Raw genomic sequence first — 15037 nt, 5'->3', positions numbered from 1 at the left:
AAAAGGCAAGGTTCTCCAGCCGTTTTGCTCACTCGCCTACCTACAGTAATTAGTTAAGGGACAGCTGCTGACAGACTCTGCTAGGCTTGTTAGCTTGCTCCTAGGCTGATTGTTATTCATTATATTGCACCCCACAACAGCTCCCTCTTCCCTCTCTCTCCTCCTCCGGAGGAGGAGGGGGGTCTTGTCTTCCAGGGAATTGTAGGATTTCAAAAGCCAGCTAACATACATTGGCTGGGAATCGAACCCAGGTCTAGTGCTTGGTAGGCAGCTCTCCTCACCACTATACCACCACCAACACTACATGCTAAAGCCAGCCTAGCATGTACCATTATGATATATCCAAGAGAAAAATGAGCTTGCTTAGGGATTTTTTGTATGTCAAAAGCCAACTTATGTACATTGGCCAGGAATCGAACCCAGGCCTACCACATGGTAGGCTGCTATCCTAACCATTATACCACCAACACAACACACTACAATGCTACATGCTGAAGCCAGCCTAGCATGTACCATTATGATATATCCAAGAGATAAATGAGCTTGCTTAGCGATTTGTAGGATGCCAAAAGCCAACTCACATACATTGGCCAGGAAACGAACCCAGGCCTACCACGTGGTAGGCTGCTATCCTAATTATTATACCACCAACACAGCACACTACAATGCTACATGCTGAAGCCAGCCTAGCATGTACCATTATGATATATCCAAGAGAAAAATGAGCTTGCTTAGGGATTTGTAGGATGTCAAAAGCCAACTCACATACATTAGCCAGGAATTGAACCCAGGCCTACCACGTGGTAGGCTGCTATCCTAACCATTATACCACCAACACAACACACTACAATGCTACATGCTGAAGCCAGCCAAGCATGTACCATTATGATATATCCAAGAGAAAAATGAGCTTGCTTAGGGATCCAGGCCTACCACGTGGTAGGCTGCTATCCACACCATTATACCACCAACACTACATGCTGAAACTTCTTGGAGCAGACTTACTTCCTCTCTCCAAAAGACACACATACATCCCCATAAAATCATTCAACAGCAACTGCGTGCACAGTCTTTTGGTACACAGTCTCTGTGGCACAATTGCATAGCGCATTTGGCTGCTAACTGAAAGGTTGGTGGTTCGCGGTAGGTTCGCTAACCGGGTTCGCGAACCTAAAATCTGAGGTTCGGGCCATCTCTACACATAGGCATGTCTGATTATAATACATGCAATGTATATAAAGATTTTGGTAAGGGTTTGACCTAAGAACAGTTCTGCCTTCACAGAGAAGTGTAACTTACTTTGCCGTGACTGTACCAGTAAGGTTCTGCATTTTATCTCCTATGTAGAATGATGGGGTATCCAGTGTTACATCAAACTTTAGAAAACCTGGAAATGAACGTTAAAAACACAAATTATGATCCTGCATTTGCAAATATTAGCCAGTATTATTCTCAATAATAACAATGTACCTGTGAAATTAAGCCATAATCTAGGCAATCAAACAAAAAATAATTCTGGTCTACTTTCTTCTAAACTGACAATCAGCCTTAAAGAGGAACCCCAGTGAAAATAATGTAATAAAAAAAGTTCTTCATTTTTACATTAATGATGTATAAATGATTTAGTCTGTGTTTGCCCATTGTAAAATCTTTTAAATCCATGATTTACATTCTGAAATTTATTACATGGTGACATTTTTACTGTTGGCAGGTGATGTAGCTGCTGCATGCTTTTTTTTACAGTTGGAAACAGCTGTAAACAGCTATTTCCCCACAATGCAGCAAGGTTCACAGACAGGAAACTGCCAGGAGTACGTACTCAGAGTTTCTTGTGGGAGGGGTTTCACCACAATATCAGCCATACAGAGCCCCCTGATGGTCTTTTTGTGGTCTGAGTTTCTCAATCATTTTTATAGAATATTTATGTATACACAACTAGAAACAATCAATGCGATTGGAACCCCGTGCGTGCAGGGGAGCAAAATTACAGATAAAAAATTGACTGGACATAGAGAATGATATAAACAGTACAAAACAAATACGAACTGCATCTTAGCATTGAGGAGCAAAGATAGCAAAATATAAATAATTTAAATATATATAAATATATAAATATATAAATATATAATATAATAGAGAGTAGAGAAGGTGGTGATAATGCCTTAATAAATAGTCAGACTCAGAAATACAGTAAATATACTCCAGCATAATCAATCCATGGAGAGCAGGTCTAGGTTAATTGTTTCATCCAGTGTTCAGAAACCGCTATAATTGCATTCAAAGACCATAATTTGGTGAGTTCTTGCAATAACAGGGTCAAGATCTGATTGGGTAACCTTCCATTTAGAGGACAAATGAGACTTGGCAGAGTTTGCTATATGCTGGGCCAATCTGTGAACAGTGTGGCGCATGGAGGAGGTCTTATTGCCCAGCGGGAGAAGGGCAATATCTTTCTGAACAGTAATATTGATAATATTGAGCACATCTTAAATAAGGCCATAAGCCTTGAACCGTAATCAGTCTTTAATATTAGAAGTTGTAAACCTGTATAGTAATCAGTATAAATTAAAGTGGGTATGCTCTGAGTCAATTTGCACTAAATTATATGTACAATGCAGAACGCACACACATTTTTTTTTCCTTACATAAAATAGCCACATACCAAGTTCAGCAACAGAAAAGGCAACCGTATTTTGGTCTCCCTAAAGCAAATAAAACAAAACATGAATGCAAAAATGTTGTGCTTTGGAAAAAAAAGAAAATTATACAGTATCTGGAAATGGAACATGGAGCTCAAACTACATCAGAAACTAAGAATATAAATCTACAGATTTTCTTATGTTATAAAAAAATAGTTATAAATTACAAGTGAAAAAAGAATGCAGCCAATTATGGATGTTTATGTGTGTGTGTGTGAGCTAGTGCATGCATGACTATGTGTATGAGCTGATTTCTCCAAATAGATGTATGCTATAGACAGAAACATGGCATAAAACAGGTCCAAGCTGTCATTCTTCTTATGTGGCATACTATTCCTCAGGAGTGCTGTAACCTCTGCCTCACACAGACACTTATAGGCAAACGCAGGGGGGGGGGGGGGGGTTACAGCTGCCCAGAATCCCCCTCAGATCAGGGCCGGTGCAAGGTCTGGGGCAGGCACAAGTTGAAACACCAGAATGTCTGCAGACATCCTGCAGCTCACTGCACTGCCCCCTTTATTTCCCTGCTACAGTTGACTTTGGATGTAGCAGCAGCTGTATACAGAGCATGGAGCACCAGAGTGTGTAAAGAGCATGGAGCAGCTCTGGGGAACTTACCAGAGTCAGGTATGAGCACAGCCCTGTGCCCTGCTGTGTGAATGCTTCACTTTCCCCTTCATTAAAAATTGAAAATCCTGGGTTTGCCCCTGACACTTACCATGCCTATTGCAAGATTTAGTACACAGAATATAATGTGCTCAGATTAAAAACAATCATAAAGGCCACTAAAAGAGTTTTTAGAGCAAGCAATATTGAGCTCTCCCACTTGACAATTTGATCACATCTAACAGAAAAGCAATGATGCCAAGTCAGTCAATCCTTCTGAAGATCACAGTTCAATGTAGTGTACTATTTTTATTATAATTTCCCAACTGAAATCATAAGGTCAGCATTGTACAATAAGTATATCAATAATAAAAAGAACATCAAAGAGATCCTTAAGACCCTTTTTGGAATGCTATGAAAGCCCTCCCTTTATGTGTAACCCAAAAGCAGCTCCCTGTATGCCAGTTTCCTGTACCAGCGATCAGCAAAGCACTGCTGCATGAGTAATCCTATAGTATTACTCTTACTGCGATGACTGTGGCACGTTCGCAATTTCCGATGATCGCAAATGTGCTACAGGTAGCATTTTCCTGATGATTGCGTCATGATTCTCATTTACTGGAATGAGAATCATAAAATGCAATTGCTGAAAAATCACTGAACAACACAATGATTTGTGGTTCCCAGTGTGAAGGAGGCCTAAGACAAAGAATGCAAGGTCTTGCTGTCTAATAGCTGACACTTTTTACTAACTTTGTATTGCTCATCAATCATTATCACTAGCTTGGGTATAACTTATATCAATATAGATCACAGTCACAGAGTTCTACAGCAAACTATACATTCAAATGTGTACATTTACAAAAAGTTCATCCTTGAAAAACAAATTAAATTATATTCTGCTTGCAGTGCTATGCTTACATCTGCTGTAGCTTGTATCGACCATCCACCCAGCATGGCACTATTAGCCAGCTGCAGCTGTGCTGTAATGACCCCTAAGTTTGAAGTCTGGTTCAGGTGCTGTTGAATTACATTATCCCTGGGATCCTGTAATTATAAAAAGAATGGTCTTCAATTCAATTTAAACCTGAATTCCTGTTTTCTGTATTTTTTTTCCAATATTGAAAATTAATCCAAGTGAAGGTTAGTAGTAACAATATTAAATACAGATAATATGGTAAATATGGAAGTCTGCAAACTCCCCCCCCCCCCCCCCCCCCCCCCCCCCCCATACATAGGTCTGTAAATAATGAATGAACTCTCCAGTGCTTGGCACGTCAATTAAAAAAAAAAAAAAAAAAGAGTCACATACTGTTAAGCATGGAACAAAACAGTCTACAGAAAGCTAATGAAGGAATTTGACTTACTAACCCATTTGTGACCACTTGTAATTAAAATAACGCCATGCTTGTGGCTGCTTTAGCCTGAAGCTGTGCAGTTTTAACTCCACCGACTCCCATACACGAGACATGATACCACATCCCTGTCGACACATTGAGTTCCATACCTCGCTCAGGAGCCAATTTCATTGGCTGACCCCCAATAAAATACAGGAAGATCCTTGCAGGAAGATCCTTGTCTTCATCCTTGCTCCCATAGCGCAGGTATCACCATGAATCCCCAGTAAAAGGAGCTCCTCACGCACATCTTCTATTGTTCATGCACAGGTGGCTCTGCATTCTCAGTAAAAATGTACTGTTCGGCCTGGTGCACACCAAAAGCCGCTAGCAGATCCGCAAAATGCTAGCAGATTTTGAAACGCTTTTTCTTCTTTTTCTGTAGCGTTTCAGCTAGCATTTTGCGGTTTTGTGAAGCGTTTTTGGTGTAGTAGATTTCATGTATTGTTACAGTAAAGCTGTTACTGAACAGCTACTGCAACAAAAAACGCCTGGCAAACCGCTCTGAAGTGCCGTTTTTCAGAGCGGTTTGCGTTTTTCCTATACTTAACATTGAGGCAGAAACGCATCCGCAATCCAAAATCTGCAGCAGCCCAGGAGTATGCACCAGCCCATTGAAATACATTACCCTAGCGGATCCACACCCACAAGCGGATCGCAAACCGCAGCAGAACCGCTCTCGTGTGCACTAGGCCTTCATGGCCGGGGCAGCGCTATTGAAGCACGGCTGAAGGTGAAGAACTTCCTGCAAAATGTATTTGACAGCTCCATATTTGTATACAAAGAAGAGGTGATCACAGAGAATAAGTGCAATGCTGGAAGAAACCGGGAACTCAGGAAGGTAAATAATCCTAAAAGGGAAAGAGCACTATACAAGCGGTCCTCTACTTCAAACAGGTTCTGTTCCAGGAGGTTGATTGTCATGTGTTAAATGATGTATTTTTAGATAACTCTGGATATGGACATATATTTTAAACTACTCACCCTAGTTTATACAATACTTTAAAATATAACAACTAAACGTAGTAACTAAAACAGTACAGAATATTTTGTTCATGAGGACAACTTTGTATGTATGAGACAATATTAAAATATTAAATATTACAATGATGGTGTTATATAAATGAATAATAAAAATAATAAAGAAGTAATACCCACCCTTATCTCAATATCCACATTTTTTTGTGTATGGCTTTAGGTAAGAATTTACAGAAATTGCTCGAATCTTGACAATTTCTCCAGGCTTGTATGTTTTCTTATCAGTTTGTATCAATACATTCACATTCCTCATTCCTATTTTAACATTGATTTTGTTGGAGAAAACCAATGTATTCTGCGCAGATCCATTTACCTCCAGCTCTATGTCAGATGAGTTTGTTATCTGCAACAACAAAAAAGGGGGGTGGCATTCCTGCTGAGATCTTTATATAGCACTAGTGACCTAATCCCGTTTGAAAATGGGCTCTAGGTCTGTCACCACCTCACGCACCACATTCGCGCACACCCGCCCCGCCCGCACACACGCCCACCCGCTCGGCAGGCCCACCCGCCCTGCGTCCTGTCCCAACGATTGTCAGTGCTTGACATGCGCAGTAGCACAAAAGCACTGACACACGGACAGGACGCAGGGACACTTGCAAATTATTAGGTAAGGATGGACACATTTAAACTAAAGCAATATAAGAACGTTAGTTACAAAATGCATCCATCTATTTCCCTCCATTTTCATGTCAATAATAAAATGCAGCTTATGTAACCCCATTCTACCTTTACCTGCTGAATCTGTTATCCAACTTCTCAATTTGTAAATCAAATTGCAGTTTGTAGGGCAGGAGATGCTGAACACTCCCAGGGGGCAAGGCGGAGAGAGAAACATCAAGGTCACGAAGGGGGCTAAGAGCAATCGAGCAGAGAGAGCAGTGAGGCAAGATGTAAGTGACTCCACATCCGGGGCCGGGAAGGACACGCGTGATCTACCTTTATTATTATTTATTGTATTTATAAAGCGACAACATATTACGCAACGCTGCACAATAGATAAAAGGGTTAACATACCAGGCAACTCACAATAAAAACAAGCTCATGCAAATTATTTGATAACAGTACAGTGTCATAGTTAAAAATAGAGTCTGTTCTAGTCCACAAGAGGGGCGATTGACAGTAAGATTGCATAATCAAGCTGGAAACACTAGGGAGGAGGGCCCTGCTAGAAGCTTACAATCTAAAGGATAGGGGTGGAGACAATAGGTGCATCTGTTGAGAGGGAGTCCAACAGAACAAATTAAGGTACTGGTGTAGGGGGTATGCGAGCATGAAAAGGTGAGTCTTGAGGGCTTGTTTGAAGGTATTAAAGGTGGGAGCGAGTTCCAGAGAGTGGGGGCAGCCCTAGTGAAGCTTCTCTTCAGCTTCCTGTTTCCATGGCTGCAGGACCTCAGTCATCATGTGACCCACCACCACTAGCGGTGACATGGCTGTGGCTCTCTGAAAGCCCCAGAATGGATAATCACAGGATCTGGACAGCTAAGCCATAGTACAAGGGAGAAATTCAGTTACAAAGCATATATTAGTAACTATCAGCAAGGGCACATTTTAGGCCCGATATGGTCCTATTAGGTGATCTTGTGGATATACTTGCCTTTTTGTGTGGATTTATTTTCAATAATGGCTTTTGAGAACTCTACTGAGTATGCGGATCACTTTCTCCTCTGTACTATTGGATACCAGAAGGCCAAAGACAAAACAAATGCTGTGTGTCTCTCCTGGCCCGGGATGGTGAGTCAGTTGCTTCTTGCTCCACTGCAACTCTCTGTATGATGGGGGGGGGGGGGGATCTGGCTACCTAATACCTGGGGTCATATCTGGTTACTTGTACTGGGGGAGGGGGATCTGTACCTGGCTACTTAATATTGGAGGCACTTCTAGGCAACTGCTTAAGTTTGCCTTGTGGATGATCTGGCTCTGCTGGGGTTGGGGCTACATATCCTGAGGGGGGGGGGGGGTACATCTGGTTACCTAATACTGGGAACTCCTCCAGTTACCTATACTGGGGGGGGGGGGGGGAAGCTGCATCTGGCTGCTTAATACTGGGGACACTTCTGGCTACCTATACTGGGGGAGGGGCTACAACTGGTTACCTATATCTGGCTCCCCCCTCTTCTTCACCATAGTTACCAAAATAAAACACTTGTAAGAAAAAAAATGACAGCATTTAAAGAGACACTGAAGCAAACTAATTTTGCCCATTTTACCTTAGAATTCGCTTCAGTGCTCTCATGACAAGTAAACCGCCGCATCCCCGCCGCAAAACGAGGGCTGCAGAACCCCCAAATCCCCGGGGGAAAATCCAGCCGGAATTTCCTGGAAGGGGCAGAGCTTTCAGCTTCAGCTCTGCCCCTCCTGATGTCAATCGCGGCGGATCACCGCCTCTCCCTGCCCCTCTCACGCTTCCTCTACAGAGAGGGGCGGGGAGAGGCGGCGATCCGTGCGACGATTGACGGCAAGAGAGGTAGAGCTAAAGCAAATAGCTCTGCCTCTCAGAGCAGCAAAACCCACAACCAACTTGGTCGTGGATATTTGCAGAGGGATTTGGGGGCTCTGCAGCCTTCGTTTTGCGGCGGGGACGCGGCGGTTTACTTGTCATGAGAGCACTGAAGCGAATTATAAGATAAAATGGGCAAAATTAGTTTGCTTCAGTGTCTCTTTAAAGTGGATCTGAACTCTTGCACAGGACGGAAGGAAAACATAGAGAAAAGCACCTTGTACGTATTTAGAGAGTTTAGCCTGTCATATGATTGCCAGTGGCGGAGAAGGCACATAAGCTCATTTGAAAGCACAGCGTTGCATAATATGTTGGCGCTTTATAAATACAATAAATACATAAGTAAATAAAATAAAATAAATAACTGTCTGCTTTCATGAAACAGCTTTCATAATACCAAAGCTGCGGGAAGGCTGAGGATGGTGGCGTAGGAGCGATCCATGGGCATGGGGCTGGAGGAAGCCCCAGGTATGTATAAAACATTTGCTTTATACCAGCTCTGGTACACTTTAAAGAGACTCTGTAACAAATTGTTTATCTTTATTTCTTCTATGCTATAAGTTCCTATGCCTTTTCTAATGTGGTCTGGCTTACTGCAGCTTTTCCTAATTGCACAGTAGCTGTGTTATCTCTGTTATATGATCTAATCTTCTCTCTATAGTCGGCACAGTCAGGCTGAGGCAGTCAGACTGGAATGTGCAGGGCTGCTTGTGATTAGCTAGAAGCTGTACACACCCCCTGCAGGCTCTGTGTGACTAACACACTCTGCTTAGCTGAGCCTATTAGAAGCTGGTTAGTTTGTTTGTAAACACTGCCTAAAACTGGCAATTACAAGCCAGGTTTGCAGCAGAGAATGGCAGAAACAGCACAGAGGGGACCAGGAGCACATAATGAATAGAATGGTATGCTTTTTATTGTAAGAATTTCAGAGTACAGATTCTCTTTAAGTGCTCATCGATATTACTAATGAACTTACCAGTGGCAGAGTGACAAGTTCTATAGAATCTGAAAAACAAATGTAGAAAGATTATATGTTAGTTACAAACACTGAACCATACTTGGAGTTAATTATTTTAAATAGATATGTAATTTTTTTTTTACTCTACAGACACAATGCTGCTGTGGAGATAGACCTAAGCTAGTTACCAATAAAACAGCGGTTTTAAATATATTTTTATGTTTAGAACTGAGGCCACGATCATAGTGATGCATTGCGGTGCGGAATAACGACCACTTTGTGACGCGGCTTACCGCACTGCAATGCATCACCTATGCGATGTTCACAGTGAGGCAGGTGTGTTGTGGTATAACAGGTTGCATTATGGTAACACACTGCATGTAGTGGGTTACAATACAGCATGCAGTGTGTTACTGCTAAGCACGCACATTAACCACTTCAGGACCACAGTCTTTTCGCCCCTTAAGGACCAGAGCCTTTTTCTCCATTCAGACCACTGCAGCTTTCACGGTTTAATGCTCGGTCATACAACCTACCACCTAAATGAATTTTACCTCCTTTTCTTGTCACTAATACAGCTTTCTTTTGATGCTATTTGATTGCTCCTGCGAGTTTTACTTTTTATTATATTCATCAAAAAAGACATGAATTTTGGCAAAAAAATGATTTTTTTAACTTTCTGTGCTGACATTTTTCAAATAAAGTAAAATTTCTGTATACATGCAGCGCGAAAAATGTGGACAAACATGTTTTTGATAAAAAAAAACCCATTCAGTGTATATTTATTGGTTTGGGTAAAAGTTATAGCGTTTACAAACTATGGTGCCAAAAGTGAATTTTCCCATTTTCAAGCATCTCTGACTTTTCTGCGCACCTGTCAGGTTTCATGAGGGGCTAAAATTCCAGGATAGTACAAATACCCTCCAAATGACCCCATTTTGGAAAGAAGACATCCCAAAGTATTCAGTGAGAGGCATGGTGAGTTCATAGAAGATTTTATTTTTTGTCACAAGTTAGCGGAAAATGACACTTTCTGACAAAAAAAAGAAAAAAAAAAGTTTCCATTTCTTCTAACTTGCAACAAAAAAAAATGAAATCTGCCACGGACTCACTATGCTCCTCTCTGAATACCTTGAAGTGTCTACTTTCCAAAATGGGGTCATTTGTGGGGTGTGTTCACTGTCCTGGCATTTTGGGGGGTGCCTAATTGTAAGCACCCCTGTAAAGCCTAAAGATGCTCATTGGACTTTTGGCCCCTTAGCGCAGTTAGGCTGCAAAAAAGTGCCACACATGTGGTATTGCCGTACTCAGGAGAAGTAGTATAATGTGTTTTGGGGTGTATTTTTACACATACCCATGCTGGGTGGGAGAAATATCTCCATAAATGACAATTGTTTTATTTTTTTTACACACAATTGTCTATTTATAGAGATATTTCTGCCACTCAGCATGGGTATGTGGAAAAATACACCCCAAAACACATTATACTACTTCTCCTGAGTACGGCGATACCACATGTGTGGCACTTTTTTGCACCCTAACTGCGCTAAGGGGCCCAAAGTTCAATGAGTACCTTTAGGATTTCACAGGTCATTTTGAGAAATTTCGTTTCAAGACTACTCCTCGCGGTTTAGGGCCCCTAAAATGCCAGGACAGTATAGGAACCCCACAAATTACCCCATTTTAGAAAGAAGACACCCCAAGGTATTCCGTTAGGAGGATGGTGAGTTCATAGAAGATTTTTTTTTTTTGTCACAAGTTAGCGGAAATTGATTTTAATTGTTTTTTTTCACAAAGTGTCATTTTCCGCTAACTTATGACAAAAAATAAAATCTTCTATGAACTCACCATACTCCTAACGGAATACCTTGGGGTGTCTTCTTTCTAAAATGGGGTCATTTGTGGGGTTCCTATACTGCCCTGGCATTTTAGGGGCCCTAAACCGTGAGGAGTAGTCTTGAAACCAAATGTCGCAAAATGACCTGTGAAATCCTAAAGGTACTCATTGGACTTTGGGCCTCTTAGCGCACTTAGGGTGCAAAAAAGTGCCACACATGTGGTACCGCCGTACTCAGGAGAAGTAGTATAATGTGTTTTGGGGTGTATTTTTACACATACCCATGCTGGGTGGGAGAAATATCTCTGTAAATGACAATTGTTTGATTTTTTTTTACACACAATTGTCCTTTTACAGAGAGATTTCTCCCACCCAGCATGGGTATGTGTAAAAATACACCCCAAAACACAATATACTACTTCTTCTGAGTACGGCGATACCACATGTGTGACACTTTTTTGCAACCTAGGTGCGCTAAGGGGCCTAACGTCCTATTCACAGGTCATTTTGAGGCCTTTGGATTCTAGACTACTGCTCACGGTTTAGGGCCCCTTAAATGCCAGGGCAGTATAGGAACCCCACAAGTGACCCCATTTTAGAAAGAAGACACCCCAAGGTATTCTGTTAGGAGTATGGTGAGTTCATAGAAGATTTTTTTTTTGTCACAAGTTAGCGGAAAATGACACTTTGTGAAAAAAAAAACAATACATATCAATTTCCGCTAACTTGTGACAAAAAATAAAATCTTCTATGAACTCATCATACACCTAACAGAATACCTTGGGGTGTCTTCTTTCTAAAATGGGGTCACTTGTGGGGTTCCTATACTGCCCTGGCATTTTACGGGCCCAAAACTGTGAGTAGTCTGGAAACCAAATTTCTCAAAATGACTGATCAGGGGTATAAGCATCTGCAAATTTTGATGACAGGTGGTCTATGAGGGGGCAAATTTTGTGGAACTGGTCATAAGCAGGGTGGCCTCTTAGATGACAGGATGTTTTGGGCCTGATCTGATGGATAGGAGTGCTAGGGGGTGACAGGAGGTGATTGATGGGTGTCTCAGGGGGCGGTTAGAGGGGAAAATAGATGCAATCAATGCACTGGGGAGGTGATCGGAAGGGGGTCTGAGGGGGACCTGAGGGTTTGGCCGAGTGATCAGGAGCCCACACGGGGCAAATTAGGGCCTGATCTGATGGGTAGGTGTGCTAGGGGGTGACAGGAGGTGATTGATGGGTGTCTCAAGGTGTGATTAGAGGGGGGAAATAGATGCAAGCAATGCACTAGCGAGGTGATCAGGGCTGGGGTCTGAGGACGTTCTGAGGTGTGGGCGGGTGATTGGGTGCCCGCAAGGGGCAGATTAGGGTCTAATCTGATGGGTAACCGTGACAGGTGGTGATAGGGGGTGATTGATGGGTAATTAGTGGGTGTTTAGAGGAGAGAATAGATGTAAACAATGGATTTGGGAGGTGATCTGATGTCGGATCTGCGGGCGATCTATTGGTGTGGGTGGGTGATCAGATTGCCCGCAAGGGGCAGGTTAGGGGCTGATTGATGGGTGGCAGTGACAGGGGGTGATTGATGGGTGGCAGTGACAGGGGGTGATTGATAGGTGATTGACAGGTGATCAGTGGGTTATTACAGGGAATAACAGATGTAAATATTGCACTGGCGAATTGATAAAGGGGGGTCTGAGGGCAATCTGAGCGTGTGGGCAGGTGATTGGGTGCCCGCAAGGGGTAGATTAGGGTCTAATCTGATGGGTAACAGTGACAGGTGGTGATAGGGGGTAATTGATAGGTGATTGATAGGTAATTAGTGGGTGTTTAGAGGAGAGAATAGATGTAAACAATGGATTTGGGAGGTGATCTGATGTCGGATCTGCGGGCGATCTATTGGTGTGGGTGGGTGATCAGATTGCCCGCAAGGGGCAGGTTAGGGGCTGATTGATGGGTGGCAGTGACAGGGGGTGATTGATGGGTGGCAGTGACAGGGGGTGATTGATAGGTGATTGACAGGAGATCAGTGGGTTATTACAGGGAATAACAGATGTAAATATTGCACTGGCGAATTGATAAAGGGGGGTCTGAGGGCAATCTGAGCGTGTGGGCGGGTGATTGGGTGCCCGCAAGGGGTAGATTAGGGTCTAATCTGATGGGTAACAGTGACAGGTGGTGATAGGGGGTGATTGATAGGTGATTGATGGGTAATTAGTGGGTGTTTAGAGGAGAGAATAGATGTAAACAATGGATTTGGGAGGTGATCTGATGTCGGATCTGCGGGCGATCTATTGGTGTGGGTGGGTGATCAGATTGCCCGCAAGGGGCAGGTTAGGGGCTGATTGATGGGTAGCAGAGACAGGGGGTGATTGACTGGTGATTGACGGGTGATTGACAGGTGATTGACAGGTGATTGACAGGTGATCAGGGGGGATAGATGCATACAGTACACGGGGGGAGGGGTCTGGGGGGGGGGTCTGGGGAGAATCTGAGGGGTGGGGGGGTGATCAGGAGGGGGCAGTGGGCAGGGGGGGGGATAAAAAAAAAATAGCGTTGACAGATAGTGACAGGGAGTGATTGATGGGTGATTAGGGGGGTGACTGGGTGCAAACAGTGGTCTGGGGGGTGGGCAGGGGGGGGTCTGAGGGGTGCTGTGGGCGATCAGGGGGCAGGGGGGGGGAAATCAGTGTGCTTGGGTGCAGACTAGGGTGGCTGCAGCCTGCCCTGGTGGTCCCTCGGACACTGGGACCACCAGGGCAGGAGGCAGCCAGTATAATAGGCTTTGTATACATTACAAAGCCTATTATACTATTTCCATGCGGCGATCCGGGTGCTAGTAACCCGCCGGCGCTTCCGAACGGCCGGCGGGTTACTACGAGCGGTGGGCGGAGCCAGTCCCCGGCGGCTGATCGCGTCACGAATGACGCGATCGCCGCATAGCCACCCACGCAGCCGCCCCCGCCGATGGGCGTATTGCGGTCGTTTGGGCCCGGACTTTGCCGCCGCCCATCGGCTGGGGGCGGTCCTCAAGTGGTTAAGGCTAAGTTCACAGTGGGACGTTAAAGTCGCACGTTAAAACAGCATTTAACGCAGAATAACTCACTGCAATGAAAAATCAATGCCCCATTCACAGTGCACACGTTACGTTAGTGACTAACGCTACACGTTAAGTAAAAGTACTGCATGCAGTGCGTTATACACGTCATTAGCTGCGTTGGACTGTTTGCACATGCTCAGTAATGACTTGGATGCATACTTTTCATTGCTTGTATTTTTTACTGTATCTGCTGTATGCGACGGTAACGCTGCGTTGCCACTTTTTGGGCGCGTTGCGTTGTAAGCTTGCGGTGCGACTTTAACGTGGCATCAAAACGCAACGTCCCACTGTGAATCTAGCCTAACAGTAAAAGTGAAGCATACTTTTTATTGACTGTACGCTTCACTGTACCTGAGGCACAACAAGGATAACATGTGGCGCTACTGTCCCAATCCATTAAGATGCATTCCTGCTATTACATGGAACACAAGAATCACTGTAAGCATGGCCTGAAAATAAACATCTTTACCTATTGCTTCGTGTAAAACTTTAAAACATACCAATCGTTAGATGGTTGTTAGGATAAAAAAACTGACATTTCGAATTCCTGTAACAAGACAAGCTTCTTGCAATATAGCTGTATTAACCCAAAACAGTGTTGCTGCCATAGACTGCAATGTTGATTGCGGCTAGAGCAGCACCCAGTGGACAATTTGGGCACTGGCGTTAGACGAAATGCCAGGCAGGGATATCGGTGGAGGGGAAATAGCAGGGGAGATGGCGGCACAGAGAGTGGTAAGATGATAGCACATGGAGTTTGGCTATTATGTAGCCGGACCCCACATTACCAGTACTAGTGAAAGCCATAGGGGTAGGTTAGTGGAAGTATTAAGCAGTGAAGGGGTAGTGTGAGAGGAAGGTTAGGGCGTACGAGAGACATCACCGCCCTGAGACTTGGGCGCAGATTAC

At 43.7% G+C, this 15037-nt stretch overlaps 1 protein-coding gene across 1 annotated transcript in view; it reads right to left on the bottom strand.

Annotated features, from left to right (window-relative positions):
• Window positions 1-15037, bottom strand: part of LOC137571815 (CD109 antigen-like) — a 121672-nt gene that overhangs the window by 85893 nt on the left and 20742 nt on the right. The window contains 6 exon segments of the mRNA XM_068281493.1: window positions 1300-1387; window positions 2663-2702; window positions 4227-4352; window positions 5861-5887; window positions 5889-6083; window positions 9217-9245. Of these exon segments, the coding sequence (XP_068137594.1) occupies window positions 1300-1387; window positions 2663-2702; window positions 4227-4352; window positions 5861-5887; window positions 5889-6083; window positions 9217-9245 (505 nt within the window).

This window comes from Hyperolius riggenbachi, chromosome 4, assembly GCF_040937935.1.
Source record: "Hyperolius riggenbachi isolate aHypRig1 chromosome 4, aHypRig1.pri, whole genome shotgun sequence".
Taxonomy (NCBI): Eukaryota; Metazoa; Chordata; class Amphibia; order Anura; family Hyperoliidae; genus Hyperolius; species Hyperolius riggenbachi.
The sequence above is the reverse complement of the archived record's forward strand: the minus strand, read 5'-3'. Positions and strand labels throughout refer to the sequence as shown.